General features: G+C 35.9%; 1 protein-coding gene across 1 annotated transcript in view; it reads left to right on the top strand.

Annotated features, from left to right (window-relative positions):
- The window catches only part of XRCC4 (X-ray repair cross complementing 4), a 166,399-nt gene that overhangs the window by 18,426 nt on the left and 128,741 nt on the right, over window positions 1-19,232 (top strand). The window contains exon 3 of the mRNA XM_088522108.1: window positions 1,883-2,070. Coding sequence (XP_088378234.1) covers window positions 1,883-2,070 — 188 coding nt within the window. The remainder of the gene's footprint in view (window positions 1-1,882; window positions 2,071-19,232) is intronic.

Raw genomic sequence — 19,232 nt, 5'->3', positions numbered from 1 at the left:
GCTAGAGGTCTTGCCTTGATCCCTGGGTACGTGATGGAGCAGTGATGGTGGAAACAATTTCTAGACATTTTAAGGACAAGAAGGTGATTGGAGGTAGTCAGTGTGGGTACATGAAGTAAAAATAGGGCCTTACCAACCTGATAGCAGGCTACAAAGAGGTGGCAAGCTAGGTGGGTGAGGAGTTAGCAGCAGATATCGTTTTTTCTTTGACTTTAGTAAAGCTTTCAATACTGTCACCTGTAACATCCATCCAAGCAATCTGATGAAGTACAGACTAGGTGGGTGGAGAGTGCAGTGGGCTGAAAACTGGCTGAACTGATCTGAAAGTTATGATCAGCAGCATGAGGCTAGTCACTAATGGGTCGCCCAAAGCTGATCCCTCTGCTGTTCAGTCTCTTCATTAATGACTTGGATGCTGGGACAGTGTTTGCAGATGCTGCTTGCTCTAACTGATCCTGCTTTGGGCAGCAGGTTAGAGCACTGGTCCCCAGAGGTCCCTTTCAACTTCAACTATTTTCTGAATCTTTGAAAATAAATAGAAGATATTAAAGATGCAGAATTATTTCAGAAATTTTGACGTGTATGAAGAGATAACTATCCATAGCAAATAACTATCCCTTTACCTTTATTTTTGTGTGATGGATTGATTTGTTAAATAGCACCTTCTTTGCAACATCAGGGTAGCTTCTGTGTCACGGGAAAGTACCAGAAAAGAGAGGCAATTTAAATGGGCATGCTTGCTTGAAATGCTATTCTGTTTCCTTTAGAACCAACAAAATACATTTGCAGGTTTATTCAGGTTATTGAGGTTATTATCTAGGTTGAGGTTATTATTCAGGGTGTAGGTTTCCCAGTATTAAATGATTTTCAAAGTAAGATACCTACATAAAGAAGAAAAAAAATATATATATATATATTATATATATTATATATATATATTATATATATATATATTATATATATGTATATATATATTTTTTTTCTTTCTTTAAGAGTCGCTTGCAGTTGTGTGAAGGATTTGGCCTGCCTCTCCCTTCCAGGCTGCCACAAACTAATTTTCTTTTTCACATCTTGCCCTTTCAGATGCTAGGCAAATCTTCAGAAAAACGCTACAAATGTCTGTTTTCAAACACGGGTAAGGACAAGCTAGAGCAATCTTCCTCTGAAAAAATAGAAAAGGAAATGCATTTGTGAACCAAATAGAGAATCTAAAATACTGTTCTAGTAGGCTGGTACTTAAAGCCTGGATTGTGTTACACACATACTACATGACCTTATTTAGAGCCTTTGTTTAAATCTGCCTGTGTGAGAGCCTTGGCACTCCCAGGAGTGTCTGAAGGAATGGAATAAGACTTTCTTAATAGATCTGATCTAATGCAATTTGGAGACATGCCCACTGAATTTTAAACAGTAAAAAGGGGTTTCGTACACCACTGGGTATGCACTTCTTTTGATTTGATCTTATTTTGTTTTAAGAATGCAAGTTATGAGATGAAAGTGGAGCAGGTATATGTGAGGAGAGTTGCATGTCTGCCGTCTCCTGGGTTTAGATTACTCACTTCGAAAGAAAACGGGGTGGGGGACGAAGTCCTCTCTTTCTGTTGTGGAGTTAGTGTTATAGAATAACTGATACAGAATAACTTCAAGCAAGCAAAAATAGGGGTTGGTAGTAATAAACCACTTCTAGATGGGAAAAAGGACACACAGTTTAATTTTTATGTAAAATCTGCATTCAGCAGTTTGAATGGAGCATCTCCATTAGTGTCTGAGACATAGGTATGTCAAGAAAAGAAAAGTCTCCTCTAGTCTATCCCTTGAAGTTTTTGTGTACGTATATGTACACATGTATACATGAGTGTTTCTCAATTATTCTTTCTTATAGTTTCTGAAGCTGAAATTTCTCAGGAAGCTGCTGATATGGAAATGGATAGAGAAAAATATGTTGAGGAACTGAAGAAAGCACTGATACTTGGAGAAGAATCAGCTGACAAATATAACTTTGTTATTGCTAGAAGTGAAGAAGAGGCAGAGTGTCATTTCTCCTATGAAAAAAATCTGAAAGATGTTTCTGTAAGTAAAGTTAAATGTTTAAATTTCAGTGTTAAAGCTTATGGATAAGAATGACCTGAGTCATTGAACTTCTATGTTATGTTTTTTCTCAAAATCAAATAGACGTAGGATATGCCTGTCAGGTTGACTAAATATTGTAAGCCCTATTCTGGACCAAAGGTAAAAACAGATTTACGGTGTTTCTAATAAAACCTGAGCTCGACAGAACCAGTAACTATTTGTTTTTGATTTTTAAAATGACATTGGAGTATTACTTCCACAATGTAGATAAGTTTTTGTTTCTGTTTTCTGTAAGCAAAATATCTCTACAGGCATGCCTAAACTGTGAGTTGCAGTTTAGTATTAAACTGAAATGTTCCATAAGCTGTAACTTTGGTGTTTTTAACTCCTAACTTGAAATGTATTTTTTCCCTTTTCTAATCCTCATCATTAACATGTGTATTTTTGATTTGCTTTATCTCTTTTTCCCTATACATTCAGAAAAAAAATAGAAATAAGATTACTTTCAAATGCCAAAACAAATTAAAAAATCCTTTTTTCCTATTACTTTAATTTGAAAGCTACACTTAACATGTTTTGTGCTTGAAACAGCATTAATTTGTGACTAGAAATGCAATTCTAAGCTGATTCCGTAGCTGTAAAGCAAAAGAGCTTCTCTTAAAACAAGAAGGAAGGTGGTATATCTTGTATATCTAGACACCTTTGTCTGCCAGCAGTTTAGTGGCTTAGTGTTTGAGGACCCCTGTTTGTCACTGCTCTTTCTTCCCCCCAGATTGAAGATAGGCCTTTGCCAGGGCTTGTCACTGCTTCTGTTGTGCTAAGGCAGCTGTTGGCGAGAGCAGCCTCTCAGCCACAGCAATGAAATACTCCGGGTGTAAAAAGGAATTGCTGTTTTGGTATGATCTTTGCACAGATCACAGCACAGTTTTGCAATCAATTGCATTGGCACTTCGGAGGGGAAGTAAATTGTGGTGGTGAGGTAACGGAAATGGGGTTGAAGACAAAGGAGAGGAGGAATGTTTTTTTTCTGGGGAAAAAAATCTATCTTGGAGCTGTGCCCAGAGGGCAATTCAAAGTGTCTAAGGATTGCACTACCTGTTAAGGATTTTTACTTTAGAGCAGTGTCAAAGCAAGCTTTGCTTTTCCTGTGGCAGGTTATTTTTGGGGAAAACAAGAAGAATATCACCTTTGAAGTACCTAACAAAGGTGTCTGACTTAAAACAAATATCAAGCCAAAAAAGACCACCCCACCTTTTTTTGCGATACTTTTGTTGAAGGGAAGGATGAAATTTGTTTTTTTTCTCTCTAAATTGGAAATAGTCAAGGAATGCAGTATATGTACAGGGAGAAATTAAAATGAAAGTATACGTGGGATGTTTTTATGCATAGGTTTTTTTTTAGAAGGGATGAGGAAAAATTGCTTTAAATTACTTTAAAGCAGCATTCATACTACATAATTTTGAAGTGGCTCACCTAGATCCTTATTGCTTATGTTAAGAGATTTAGATGGTGGAGGAAGAGATTCATTGGACCCAAGTCAGGCTTCTTGAAATGGAGATGACTTCTTCAGTACAGACATGTCTTTTTGTGCCATGTAGGAAACAGGAGGACAATTTGGCTTATATTTAAGCTGCATTATCAGTTTTTCTGTTCAGTTACCCAAGGTCTTTTGGGCTCTAAACCTACAGCTCTGCACTTCCTGGGAGCACCCAGGGTCAAGCCCTGTTTGCAGTGGGTCGCGTTCAAAGCGCTGTGTTACAGCAGTGTTACAAAGTTAGGACCAAATTTTACTTAGAAATTACGAACAGTAATTCTAACAATCCTGGTTTTCTTGTCTGTGTAACACATAATATATTCTAAATACCAGACAGATGAAATACATACTATATTTTATTATTGGAAAATATCTCCATATATGTGGCCCCACCTAATATATGTTTCCATCAATTAAGACTTACCAGAAACGTAATTCTTATGAAAACATCTTTATGTCAATTTGGGAAAATTATAATCTGGCCAAAGTAGTTTAAAAAACAAAATGTCCTGATTTAAAAAAAAACAGAATGTCCTAATTGTTAGGCATGCTTTCTGCACTGGGTGTCGAAAGAGTGCTTTTAGGAAGGATGATGACTTTTCTTGGGTCACATGATCTTCCCCTCTGCTGATACTGAATGAATGTCTAAAAACCTTGATCAGAATTACATACAGCTTTCAGCTATATGTTGGAATAGTGTTTCAAACTTTTGCTAAGTCCCTGTGAAGGTACTCGCTCATGCTGTATATCTTCTGGCATCAGTTAGAGCTGATCTTAAATTTTGAACATCCAAGGGGCTGAGCTTCGGCAAAAGTGCACATTTCTCTTCATTTACTGCAGAGGAAACAGAGACCATTCTGCAGCTTTAATTACTAAGTTTAAATGATGTACATCCCTTGCAGTTCTTGGTATTCGAAATGGTTATTTATCTTTACATTTGTTGTTTAGCCATTATCAATGTTCTTTTTTTTTTTTTTTCTCTTTTTCTTTTTCCTGTTTCAGAAAGTGTGTATATATATATGCACAAATTAAAACCTAATATTATTTCCACTCTTGGCAAGAATGCTTTTTTAACTGTTGCTTAAAACGTACTGAATTTCTTGTTAGATGTACCACTCAGGAGACATGTGTCTTTATGTTCTTATTTTAAAATCTGTGCATAAAGGAAAAGGAAGCAATAGGTTCCAATTTTGGCAAGAGTGCACATCATACTTCTTGTAAATTCCCTGTTTCTTTTCTATCCCCATTATGTCATCAATCATCGTGGTGAAGAAAAACCATTAAATTATGGGGAACAATTAGAGGATTGCTATTCTTAAACTAATGTAGTTTTACCATTTGATGTATAACAAAGGAAGAGATTGTAGAAAAGAATATGTAAAGATGTGGTTGATTGGGAGTTGGAATACTGAATGTTAAGAGTTCTAAAAGCTTCAGAAATGCATTGGTGTGCTTTGTGAGCCATGACATGGGTACCTAATCACGCAGCTACCCATTACTTCAAAGGCACACTTTGTTCCCCACAGAGCACAAAGCACTATGGTTTCATGCCCCCCTCAGGACAGGGGGGCATACACCCCCTTGTTACAGATGTCTATGTAGTGGTATGCACAAACTTGTTTGTTTTGATTAGCAGTAATTAAACCTGCTTTAGAGCGTGGATGGTGATTTAACTGTGGGTAGCAGTCGCCTATGCCCATCCCCTTGGGCAGCTGTTTCCAGCGCAGAGATCCAACAAACTCGTTTGCCTCTGTTATTCTGAATGTATCACTGTTTCTTGTGAGTTATGCCCTGGTACCAGTAAATACCAGTAAATAATAAATAAATACCTGTCGTTAATGACAGTGAAGTGTTCATTAATTTTTGTTACTGCAAATCACAAAGTGAAAGTCTGAGAAACTTAGCCTAATGATAGCAATAATATTCCAACTTTTATATACTGAATCCCGGTGGGAGAAGCATACTGCTACAATGTTGCACCATCCTGGATAATCAGTTTTCCTGATATCTGCACGTGTGAAATAGGCTCCGTAGGTGCTTAGTGAGCCTCATATATGAATTAGATTAGGTTCCTCTTCTAGCATAAATAACAAAAGCTTTCATACATTAGATGGTAAATTTGAAATGGATGATTTCGAACTGCATAAGAACGTATTGTTAAAATTTTAAATGTAAAATTCTACAATCACAATTAGTAGATTAGATTAGTAATTTAATCAGATTAGTAATTTAATAATTAGCAACAGTGAAGTAAAGGTAGCTATGTTACCACTGTCACTGGACTTCGGGTTGATGAGGATATTTTTAAGTTTGGTAATTACCAATATTCAGTATTTATAATACAATTAATGCATAATTTGAAATACTCTAACTGCTCTCAAGGTTTTCTGAGTTTTTATTTTTTTATTTTTTTTCATTTGTGTCCTTGCATATTGGTTTTCCAGTTTTCTGATAGGGAATTCCTGTTGGTGACTTTGAACTAGTGACTGTTGATAGTCGTTTAATAAGGATGAAATACATAAAGTAATGGACTTTGTTTCCCATAGCTCTACTAAAGAAGATATTCTGAAATTATTTTTACCTTCCTTCTTAGCAAATTGTTAAAAAAATGTGTACTTAATCTACTTTCCTAAAATATGAAGCTGAATCCAAAACTGTACTGGGTGGTCTGCAGGAGAGCAAATAAGAATAATGGTGTGACATTAAGCAGAGGAAGATATAGGCATATTAGGAAATATTTTCTAATGTTGAAATCTGTTTTACTGTTGAAGCATTTGCCAGAGAATACGGTAGCAGTCCCATTGCTTCGGTTGCTTAGAACCAGATTGGACAAAAGAGTGGAAAATACACCATGAGTAACTATCCTGTTTGGCAGTGTTGTACATTAGATGACCTAATAGGTGATTTCTATCCCAAAAATCTGTGATTGCCTGCCCAGATTGTGTTTGACCTGAGCTCCCCCAGACTAATTGCTCCTGTGGTGCAATTAATGTCTCCACCAAGGAAGTAATATGCACATTATACCCTCCCTCTCCCCCAAATTGGGGATTGCAGAGCAACAGGATGGAGAATGTTGATTGTGCTTATTGCTTCTTGCAAGCAGCTTCCTCCCGCCTCTTTGTGCCACACGCTGCATATTCCAGGCTTGTTCTGTCTGTCATTGCCTGGGTGGGATGTTTGGCGGTGGTAAATCTAGCAGGTGCTTCCACACTATAACAATAAAAAGCTGGCATTGTCAACCGTGTCCTGGGGAGGTTGACCTAAAAACAGGTCCTTTCAATTCAGTTTGATTTACTTTGCTAGCTGATAGGAGAAGATAATTGTACTTATTTGCTTATGGAAGTAAATGAATTTAGAGATTAAAAATTTGTCTGTGGTTCTCAAAAGTCACTTCACCTTCTTTTGTACTGGATCACTAAAGCTAGAATTAGCCTTGTTAGTCAGAGCTCTACTTTTAAGGCATCAGACACCTGAAGCAATTTAGGAGGTCTAAAAAGACAAGCTGCCTTTAAATGTGAAATTCCTGTGATGGTTTTTGTATAGCTTTTGCCATTGACATAAATAGGGATCAGGAGTGTCATTTACAGCATCTGTGTGCATGTCATTCAGAAGACTAGAGCTGACAGTCTAATTCACCTGCTTAATTGATGGAGAGGAAGGTTCTTTACAATGGCTGATATCTTCCACTAAAGCTAAATGCTTAAAATCAATGCTGTGACTACATCAGCACCCTTCAGACTGGAGGACACTAAAACTGAATCTCCAAACTATGGTAAAGGACTTAGATTTGCTTAGTGAAAGGGTCTATTTATGGATGACGAACTACCATTACAGGTTGCATATAGTTCACACCTGCTTTAGAGGAAATATCTGTGTAAGAAGCATAATTTAACATAAGGAAAACCTGTAAGAATTTTAATTTAGTCTTCTGAAACAGTGATCGAAGAAAACACATTGCTGTCTCAAACTTTTGAAAGTATATGTTCTAGCTGCATTTCAGGATGATGAAGGTGAGCCTAAAATTCATACCTTGAGATTTGTTTTTTTTAATTGGTTGTGTGATTTATCTTCCTTAGGACAGGTGGCTTTGCCACAGGGCATTCAACACCCTGCCCTAAGGAGCTGTTTTTAGGGTGGTGAGGGCAAAGTGGACTGTGGAGAGTCACATTAAAATCACAATGGCTTTGCTATACAGTGGGACTTGTGTGTCAAGCCAGCTGCAATGCAAAAGGGGCCACACACACAGAGATCTCAGTAAGGGGCCACTGAGGCCCAGCCAGCTAAACTGCTGCCACCTAAACAAACACCATCACAGAGTCAGTGATTTAGCGCTTGATCTAAGTAGGTGACCACTTGGAAGTAAATCTTTCCAAGTACTTTAGTGAGTAACTCCACATATAATAAATAATGGAAATCCGGCAAGATTTTTTTGTACTGGCAATTAAATTGATTAAATAGCCCTTGATAAACAGTTATTTGAGTGCTAGCAGTTGTCGTTTTTTACAGTAATGTGACAGGCATTGAGGTTTTTTTTCCCCTTTCCTTCTATAAGAAAATTTGTAAAAGGGGGAGATAGAAGCTTAAGAAATTCCACTCTCGAGGCATTGCTCTCTTACTAGTTAAGTTGATGGAAGAGAGGCTGCTATTTTTCCTCAGTTTTCTATGACTGCTTTTCCACAGCAAATTGAGTGAGATCATTGTAAGCTTACTGCAGTTTAAAAACGTGTTGCCAAAGTCATGTTAACCAAACTTTATCACAGCATACTGCATGAGTGGAGTAGAACTGGGAGAGCTCTTTTTTGCTGTCCAAACTGTTTGAGTTCATAGTTTGAATAGTTGCTTTGCTCCAAACTACTCTGTTTGGATAATGAAGGTCACCAAGAGTTCAGGTTGTTTCCCAGGCAATTTAACTAACTGCTCAATTAGAAAGGAAAGAAGAAAACCTTACAGAAAGATGGAATGATTAATTTGCAGTGTAAATTCAATGATTCTTCCGTATCAGTTTGATTTGTGTACTCCAGGATGTAAGGCAACACAGTCAAATGAGTTTTTCAGATGCTCACTTTATGAACATCTTGCTAACTTGCTGGATGCAAGAGAAACATAAGTATATATTTGTATAATCTTAGACTTCTTGACATCATACTTTACGTCTTGACAACTCCTTAGATCCTGCAGAGGCATTTTAAATAGTGATGGGTCACTTTGTAGCCTTGATGAAAAGCTTTAAAAAAACCTCATATATTCCTTTCCTGCACTATTAATATATGTACAATATTTTATAAGATTTCTGCAAAATTAGGCTATGTTATTTTACCTGTTTGGTAATTGCATTCTTTTGTACTTGTTTTTGGATGGTACAATTAAAACTCCTACTAGTATATGCATTTTTAAAATGGGGTTGTTGAAAAAGGAAGAATCAGGTGCTGCACACTCCTTGAGTTTCTCCCTACCTACTTTGACTTCTGGAATTCCTTGGAAGCATTTTTGTCTGACAGTTGTCCTTTTTCTCACTAGTGATGTTATTGTATCGTCTCCTCCAACCACTCACAATCCCTTCAGATTTTCCCATTTTGGAATACCTGCTGTGCATTTCAAACCTCTGTGTAGACATCAAGGCTTACTTTTACTTGCACTGCTGAGTAAAAATGCTTTCATTTTAGGAAAATCTTTAAATCATTGCATATTGACAAGTCTTCGTTTCCCAAGAAAAATATAGAGGACAGTAGATACTGTGAAAAAGAAATTTCTCAGTGTGTTGTGTTTTAAAACTTCACTACAAGGTTCTAGCCCTGTATCCTTTGTAAGGAAAAACAACAGTCAAAACCCGAGAAACAGCAAGCATCTTATCTACATTTCTCTTCAGACATGCCTTTGCAGCTGGAGGGGAAGCATTTGTCTTTCTACCTGAACAGGTACAGGAAAGCCCTCAAGCTCAGGATAATAATGTTTTGTTTAATTTTACGTTCACTAAAACAGAGCCTTTACCACTATAAAACGTTGAATGAATCTTTTAACCCTTAAAGTTTTAAGTAAATATTTCTGTTAAATTTCAGCACGTATGTATTAGCTCTACTACAGTTATATACCTGAATTTTTCTTGAATTTAAAAAAAAAACAAATCGCCTCTTACTGGGATGTAGAGTGTTTTTAAAAATACTTCGAAATACATACAAGTATATTCATACAGTTCGATGCATAAATAAGGTAGCTATAATACTTGCCATAAGGAAGGTATTACACTTCTTACCTTAACTTCCAGTTAAACTGAAATACCTTGTCTTTGCTTGTTCCTGCGCTTCATGAGGTCTATGTATGCTAGTAACTGCCATAAAGAGCCTCAGAGAACATGTGGGGGAGCGTGTTTTTCATTTGTCGTAGACAGTCTATGGGATTTTGACTGAGAAGTAAAAGGTTAAGCCAAATTTTATATCTTTAGAACAAAAATTGTGATTCTAATGTTCATTTAGGATTGTTCTAAAAGGCAGTGTAATGGGAAAATGCTTCAGTATGTGTGCAAGTTCTCTGTGTATTTCAAATTATCAACATTGAGTTGGGTTTGCTTTGCAGGTGTAAACCATGACTGGGACCAGTTTGCTTTTTGTGATTCCAGGAGCAAAATCCCTTGTTTTTCCACCTATATTTATTAGCAAATGTAAGATCTGAAACTGTCAAAAGTTCTTGCAGTGCACGGTTTTTGTTCCACTGATACAAGGCCTTAACACAATGACCCCTCAGCACATAATTATTGCCTGTAGGGAATGATGAAAGTAATATCCGTATAAACCTGAGGAGGAATAAATAAGAGGGTTGTTCAACAGAACCTTTAGCTGAAAACAACCTAAAAATAGAAGATTGAGAGATTAGACTTGATCTGAAATGAGTCTTAAAAGGAGGAATTATTTTTGTTCATTCAAAGAAGAAATGATCAAGATACCACTGCTTGCATTATGGAAAAAAAAATGAAATACAGAAAATTCTATACCAGTTCTCTGTGCACTTAGTTGATTGCCTCAGTTCATGAATTCATGACACTAATGTTGCCATGAAGTTTTATTTTGCAGCTTTTTGGTTGCAATTAGACTTGGATTTTTTTTTTAATTTGATCTGTAGATAGCCTATCATGCAAACAGTATATGGATGGGATTTATCTGGAAGATATTTATCTAGAATAAGACTAACCATAATCTTTCACTCCAGCCTAGTTCATTCCTGGGAATTATTCAATCTAAAGGAAGAAAGTTTATGAACTATCTTAGCATTTACAGACTTAGTTAACTTGGGCTCTTGATTACCAGCTGGAACTAGAATAAAAATTCTTGTCTAAATGAGTTCTTCGAAGAAACAGCAAGCTGCACAGGATTTAAAGTAATATTTAAATGAAAAAAATCCTATTGATCAAGCTTATTATGAGAGCATGTTTTCTTTTAAATAGCACAGAGGCAGATGCTTGATTTTTTTTTTAGAAGATTTCCTTGTTTAACAATTAAAAATAATGCTCCTGTCCTCTTGTCCTTTCTTAGACTCACAAAGGGGTGTAGTCTTGCTGCCTGCTTTGATAAACCGATTGTGAATATGTGAGCAGGCATTCACTGTTTCAATATCTTGCTTTCGTCAGTATTAGTCAAATATTATGCCAAAATACATAAAGCAATGAAGCTGCCAATAACAAAATGTTTAAAATATAGTTCACAATTGGGAGTGTTAAATGAACTTGCTGAAAGGATGGCTTCCTTGGTGTTGTCTGTTAAGCAATGAAGATTTTCTGAAATCAGTCAGCTTTGTCATCCCCCCTACCCCAGAAAAGGGAAAAAAAAAAAAAAAAGCCTCAAAGAAGCACAACCTCTCTCAAAAAAAAAAAAAAAGAAAAAAAGAAAAAAAGGAAAAGGAAAAGAAAAAAGGAATCGAAACTGCAGAATTTTGTATTAATAATGACAATTGTCTACAAATTGTATAGAACAATTTACTAGGAGGTAGTATTGAGGAAAAGAGACCACAAAGACATGTCATTCACTAGTATTTATTGTGAAGCAGCTTTCTGAATTGACTCAGTCTTCTGGGGCTTGTTTCTGGTAAGTTAGCTTGACTATCTTCTCTGTCATTCATGTGCACTGGGACTTTACTTATTCTCAGTGAGTGCACCAGAAAGAAATACATGACCAAAGGTAAAGAAAGAAGAAGCATCCATCTGCTCCCATCTCTGTTGGACTTAGCATGGAGATTTCTGTACAATTCTTATTTCCAAACATTACAGTCATGGTATGTCAACAACAAAAGATCAGTTTTTAAACACATTCCAATGATGTTAAAAATCACTTCTAGTAATGAAAAAATAAGTTTGTCTGTAAGCTTTTTTCTATAGAAACATACATTCTTGTATTAGCTTTAACAATTCTTATGTGATTGAGACCCACTTAAATGGCTTATCTTAATTTCTGTCGTCTTTTATATCTTGTTGTTAGAAAATCTGTTTTATTTATATTCATCTCTAGCAATATATCTTCTTGTTGTTCAGTAACAGATATACTTCAGTTTTTACTTTGCAGCACCTTCCTGGCCATTCAGGATAAATCTTTACTGTCAGAAGCATTTTTTTTTTTTTTTTTGTAGTTCAAAAGCTTAGTTGTTCTTCTCTTCCCTCCTTAAGTTTCAGTTTACCACTTAAAGCTCCACACCAGACAACTGTTTCTTTCTTTTCTTCATAGATTTATGTCTCAGAAATCTCTTGAATCTTCTCCAGGGAGTGTCGCTCATTTCTATAATTTTCCTGAGTGATACCTCTTAAGCATACAGGATTCTGATTTGGCTGACAGGTATTAAAAAGGTGTGCCTAACCAGACAGTTTTCTAACGACTTAACAGTTGTGGGCACTCAGAAGTTCAAATTATTCCAACTAGTGTCAGTTTTAATTTGTGCTAAAAACGACTCTACCGGATTGTGGAGGAATCTGTTGGTTAATGTTGTCGGTTGAACTACTCCTTGGTTTTGAATCTCAAAAACACATTGAAAGGACATAACAAATGGGTAAGTACACTGTTTTTTAAGGATAAGAGTATTAAGGTGAACACTTGGGGTCAACAATTTGTGCAAGACTCTTAAACATGTTGTCACTACTGAAATATGAATGACAGCCTGACTGTTGAAAATGTGTTTCTTTTTTAGTGGAAAGAAGACTCTTGGTCCTAGTAATGGATCTCCATATCTATTATGGCGTGAACATAGAAAGTGGGTGCTACCTCATCCTAAGATGAACACAATGGGAAAAATGGTACATACTGACATGTAGATTCTAGGTTTTTTATGGGATGGAGGGAAAACCCAGTTATTTGAGGGAAGAAAAAATAGCAGGATGTTGCCTCCATTAATAGACTAGAACGTGAAGGTCCAAAGAGAGATTTGAGTTGAAGCTGTGGCCTGTCTTACAGGCTGTAATGGCAGATATGATACTGCTATCTGTGTTAATCCAGAGATTAAGTAGTTGGCAGGAGGAGGATAAGGAACTCTGTTTTTAACGATGTTGAGCTTGAGCAGACAACTAGGTTGTCAGGAGATGGACTGAGGGGCGAATTTTTGTAGTAGAAATGGGACTATGAGTCATCAACTTAAGGAGCTGAATTTGTTTGTGAATAACTTTATAGAAATTTAAAGAATGGGAAATGGATCAAGCTAAACAAAATGCAAATAATAGCATAGCAAACTAGAAGTTTAAAATATATGATCAGAAAAAGAAAAGAGCTCGTCTTGTTCTGGTTTGTATGTTGACTGTATGTTACCTTTTTTTGATAGGAGGTTTTATGATTTGGAGGCAGCAATAAGTATTCCTAGTTTTAACCTGTCCTAATCTAGCTGTGCAGTTTAACTCAATTTTTTTCAGACACTGCTTATGTAAGTGCAGTGGTTTCTTTCCTATGTATCATCAGTGCTGCACGTGTTTAACATTTGCAGCGTATTTATGCCATCTAGGAATGCATGTGCTTCCCTTCCTGAACAATGCTCTTTAATCAAGACCACTATTATGGAAAAGTTAGAAAGAGCAGTATTTGTATACATAATCAGTAGAATGTCAAAATTAGAATTGCATATATGTTTTTTCTAACCTTATCATGTTTCACTCGGAGCAGCAAGTTTCCAGAGCAGCATGTTTCTGAAACAAGTACCTTGATCCATACTTTTCTCTCTTACTTCTGTGTGTGTTAGTCCAAGTGCAAATTATTTAAAGAGTTTGAGAGCTTCAGTAAAAGGGACAGAGTCTTCATGGAGAGTTACAAATTTGCGGGGCTTGTGTCCTTTGTTAGGAAATTCTCCTGTGTTCCTTTTTTCCAGGCCTGTCTAAAAATCCATGTCTGTGAAACTCTCTCACTGTTCTTGTACCCCTTCATGTTACAAAAGCTTAAGCTTTTTATGGCATACTTCTACACATTTTTTTGGTTCTGTTAACGCCTCACAAGCTCTGTTTATTTTTACTTAGTTTTTTTTAATATATGGTTGATTTCAAAAAGAATATGTAGAGAATACAAATATGTTTGAGATAACATTAGTTCAGTAAAGCCTCAAATGAAAGTGTTCCTGGTAGCTACCAGGTGAGATTCAAGAAGCAGGAAGTGCAGTCACAGGTATGAAACTCATCTTGTACGTGGTAGATAACATAATTTCTTACATTTCAGATACAAAAAGATCTTTTGCAGTTTAGGATGCTTGGTGTGTTTCTATTGGTAAATGGCAGATGCATGTAAGAGAAAATTGAGTGGTAATAAACTTCTCTGTAAAAAAGGGAAGGCTATTTTCTGATGGTGCTAGATACAGCTCTGCTAGTTAATCTGAATATGCTTGGAGGTAGCTGAGAGAACTGTTTTGGGTCTTTTTTTCTTCTTGGAAAGTGATTTTTTTTTGGTCTCATGACTGCATATATTCTTCCTCCTGCATTTGCAAAAGCTATCTTAATTTCTGATGCATCTTAGAACTTGTTGAAAAGTTGGGTCTGATTGGAAAATGCCATACTGATAGATGACTGATAAATATTCAATGATAGTTCTGTTACATATACATAAAGACAGACTTGTATTTTGTGGAGTACGAGTGATGTGACTTGGTGGGTTTTGTATGTAAGGCTTACTATTAACTTGCAGTTGTATGCAGCAGCCGGTTCTGCTCCTGACCACAGTCATACTGCTTTCCAAATGAGTTAATGGACTTCTCTGGTAGCAGCCTCTGCAGAGAAGCATGGATAAGTTTCATCCTCTGTCAGAGCTTTCCTGGTAACTGTATATATCAGACCTGGTAACTGTATATGTCAGCAAGTGCTTCAAAGTTGTTTGTTTTCCTTCCGCATAGGCTGAGGTTTAAACTCACAAGTAAGTCCTTAAATTATTTTCTAGAAATGTTAAATATCTTTCCATTTGTGGCTTTTTTTTCTCCCTCAAGTGGTTTCTCAACTATTACAAGAGCTAGCTTATGCCACAAGTTACACTTTAGAACTTAAAGAGTAGCTGCTGTAGACCTTTCTCAGTGGAATGTTAGTTCCTAAAGCATAGAATAAAAATTCTAATAAAGAATAGGAAAAAGTTGCCTTTTCTTGAAATCACAAACGTTTGATAACCTTTTTAGAGAAATCTGTGATACTAAATCAATTTGTCTTTTAAGGAGAGGTTAGTAAATAAATAAATAAATAAAGGTGTAGGTGTATTTGTGGGGTTTTTATCTGCTTGAGCAACTGATATCCTTGACCTGCAATGATGCAATTATCCTTCTTTGCTCAGATTTATGTAGCAAACTATTATTTTGCTTTTTCTTTGGCTTGACCATTTGACTTGACCCCTCTGGGAGGACTGTTCCAAATGCAGACGTGACTAAAGGAATATGTTTTAAGAAATGAAAATGGAAAATCAAATCTTTCATCTAATTGATAATGCCTTTGTGCAATCAGACAGATTAAAATATGAATGGAAGGATATATCAATGAAGAAAGAGTAAACACTTGATAATATCATCCCGATAACACACCACCTTTTGTCTGTTTTTCTCTTTCAGTGAAAGTGTCTTCACTCCCACCACCAGTGCCCACATCCCGATAGGTATATTTAGAAGTTAAAGATATCTGCATATGTTAACGTGTCAATGTTGGTTTTGTACTACAAATTGAAATGAAGCCTAGACAACAGGGATGCTTGCCTCAGACACTTCATTTAAGCAGAGACCATGGGCAAGGCAAAATTTAAGACCTTATAACAAGTTCAGCTGTGACAGAGAAGAGATTCTACCCCTGCAATCTTTTGTTGAGTGCAATTTTTACTTTAAGGTAAGGAGACGAGAAGGCCGACCTACTACCCATATAATCCTCTTATAAAATGGATTCTTTTTGTGTATGTGGTGGCCTTTCTTTTAAAATACAAAGACGTTTTTGATATATAAAATCTGAAATTATAGCTAGTTTATTTATAACATGATCAGACTCACAGTGGTTTCTTTTTTTAAAAAAAGAATTAATTAATTCTGATTAATTTCCCAAGTATTGTCTATAAGGAGTGAATTCTGGGTAAACTCGAGTTGTTTATTTAACTAAGAAATCCTCCTGTTGCATATCCCACTTACTGTCTTTAGTGGAGAAAACTAAGTATTGATAGCTATGACATAAGGAGAGTTATTTAACAGATAGGGTCTTTTTTTTAGTGTTTGTTTTTTAAAGATTATCTTTGGTTGCAGTGACTGCCCAGCTGCTTCACAGGTCCTACATTTTCCATTTGCTATCAGTTTGACACCTCTGGAAGATAGGCCAGATCTTGACTTTCCATTGGTTCTTTCCCATAGGCTTGGGAGCTAATTTTAGAATCCTGAGTAGAAAGACAGTTGCCTCTCAAAGCTGGAGCTGATTCATTTCAGCTCAATTCAGTCAGAATTCTCTTATTTCATTTGTTTCCATGTAGTGCTGTAAGCGTTAGAGATGGCAATATTTACAGGCAATGAAATACTAAGACACTAAATTATTTTAAACTAGAACTGTTACTTATACACATAACAGTTTGAGCTTTTTCATCTAAGACTAAGATCTCTTTTTACTTGGATCCGTTCTTGCAGAGATTGATTTCTATTAATTCCTGGTATGAAGATGGGAGGGGGGGGAAAAAAAACTTACTATAGTACATGGTCCTTTTAGTCTTCGTGGAAACTTTGTGAATGTATTCCTAATTTAAAATGATTAAAAAAAAAAAAAACTCCTGAGCTATATATTTTCTTTTTTAATTACTTATTTCACACTTTGCATGAGAGTTTTTTTACATAAGTGATAGTTTGCTATTTAAGACATGAGCTAACAGTAGAAAAAATGCAAAAAAAAATTATGTGGAAATGTTGTTTATTTTGGTTATTTTCAAGATATGATTGCGTCTTAGGTTTGAGTTAGATTTAGGTGGAAATATTTCTTAAGGCCATTTGTTGCATCTTACTGGTCTCAGGTGTAGAGGCAGCTTTTCCGCTGAAGCTTCTAAATTTTTATCCTTTCAGATTTTTGGAGTCTTTGTCACATGAAAATTATGTTTCCCTGTCAATCTGATTCAACTGAGAAGTTTGAACTGTTGAAAGATAAAAATGGAGGCTGTCACGAGGAAACTTCGTTCTTACTTGTGTTGCGCTAAGCGTTAAAAAAAATGCTACTAGGTCAGCCAATTTATGTCCCAATAGCTTTGGATGTGTGCAGTAATCATTCTTTGCAATGACTTCTTTGCAGTAATTTGCCAAGCAGATTTCCATTGCCTTTTCCACCGTGCGATCTTGGATTAGTCACATGAAAATCAGCAGAATTAGGGAAGATATTTCTTGGCTCTCCCTCCACAGTTGTTTTCTTAAGATTCTATGATCAAAAGACAAAAAAGCTTCATTCACATATAATTTGTAACACAGTAACTTTATTTTGAGTTTGTACTGAAGTCACAAAATAGAAAGTCAGGCTTCCTTTCTAAAATTTCATTGTGATATAATTAGTCTGTAAAGACTATTTTCTTTGAACTGTGATTCCATTCAAAACTTTTTTTTTCTTCTCTACTTTCTTATCCATTTATATTTTTTGTCTATTCTGATTTGGTGTCGCTTGCTAGTTTTCTGTCATCTTACTTTCCTCCCATAGCAGGAATTTTCTTGAATAGAAATTTCTTTTCAAAAAATATCTACAAAGTTACCAACCTGGAAAACAAAATAATTGAAATATGGAACAGATATATGTTAACACCTTAGAATCATATGGACATCTTCTAAACAAAGAATTTTCATTGCTTCCCATCAGGCTCACAGTTCAAGCCGCTCATGTGGTTTACATCTGTGGCCTTCTGGCAGTGTGTTTACAGCGTGGGAGTTTGATATCTGTCTTCCCATCGATCTGGAAGTTACGAAAGTGTAGTGCTGCTTTTCGTGGCAGCCGCGAAGCGAGCTCCTCAAGTGTGACAGAAGCAGGGATGTTCAGCTAGCGATGCTGTGCGGTCGGAGTGCCATGGGGCTCGCTAGTACCAAGGGGTTCTGAGCACTGGTTGACTGGATTCGTGGTACTGTGTTGCTTTCAGAAAAGGTCATAATGGCCAAACAGGTCGAATTGAGTGCATAGTAAGGTATGAACAAATTTCAGAAAACTGAGGTGATCAAAGGCCTCATTTTTTTTTCTTTTTTTCTCTTTTTCTTTTTCCCCTTTTTTTCCTTTTTTTTCTATTTTTCCTTTTCAAGTAATAGATGAGCAAAAGTAAAGTTAGAAAAAATCATATGGGGAAAAATAACACATAAGAAGAAACCACAAATGCTGGGAATGAGAAGAGAAAGGATTTTTTTTCTTTGTTTTTATGAATTCTATTTGATTGGTAGTCTTTTTAGGCTTATTTTTTTTCTAGTGTTGAATAACAATGAAAAACTATTACCATCACTTCAGCAAAGACTAAAATATTCCACTAGAATTTCTCAAATGAATTGAAAAAACAAAATAATATTTGTATATCAGAAAGACAATCAATTAGTTACTAAGGAACAAATCACATGGACGAGCACATTTAAATGATCTTCAAACTTGTGCCCGAAAAAGTCAGAAGAATTGGCTAAAGTGATATCTGGCTTAGAGAAGTAAGCTTTTAATCTTACCCTTATGATGTTACAGAAGACTTGAAAGTGTCCTCACTGTTCTGTGAGTACACAGAGGATATCCCGCTTTTCCTTTTCCTATTTCCTTTTGAAACTTGAGGCTATTAAGCCAGCAGTTAGTTTCAAATAATAGTAGTAGATCAGTTTTGTAAAATATTTAAGGATTAAAGAATGAAAATGCAATTGTTGCCTGTAAACATAGATCTTATTTTACTTCCTAAAGAAATGCATATCTGAATGCCTTGGGAAAAGATCGAATTTTACTTTCCCATAGTGTGTCGTTTAAAAAGAAAAATAAGATCACTTAGACTGATGTAAAAGTGAGAAAAGTGTGGATAAGGAATTGCAGTAGACCTGGATCAGACATTTCCATGTTCTCTGTGAAAGCTGATTTTTAATTACCTCCAAGAAATATTGGAGGGTTTAAGACTCAGTGAAATATATAGTAGCTGTGATTCTTTTGTATCATGCAGCATGTGAGATTAATATAATTGTGTTTTTGTAGTTAGGAAATCTACAA

This window comes from Tinamus guttatus, unplaced genomic scaffold (genome assembly GCF_059628265.1).
Source record: "Tinamus guttatus ecotype Peru unplaced genomic scaffold, ASM5962826v1 Tinamus_guttatus_pri_ptg000149l, whole genome shotgun sequence".
NCBI lineage: Eukaryota > Metazoa > Chordata > Aves > Tinamiformes > Tinamidae > Tinamus > Tinamus guttatus.
The sequence above is the reverse complement of the archived record's forward strand: the minus strand, read 5'-3'. Positions and strand labels throughout refer to the sequence as shown.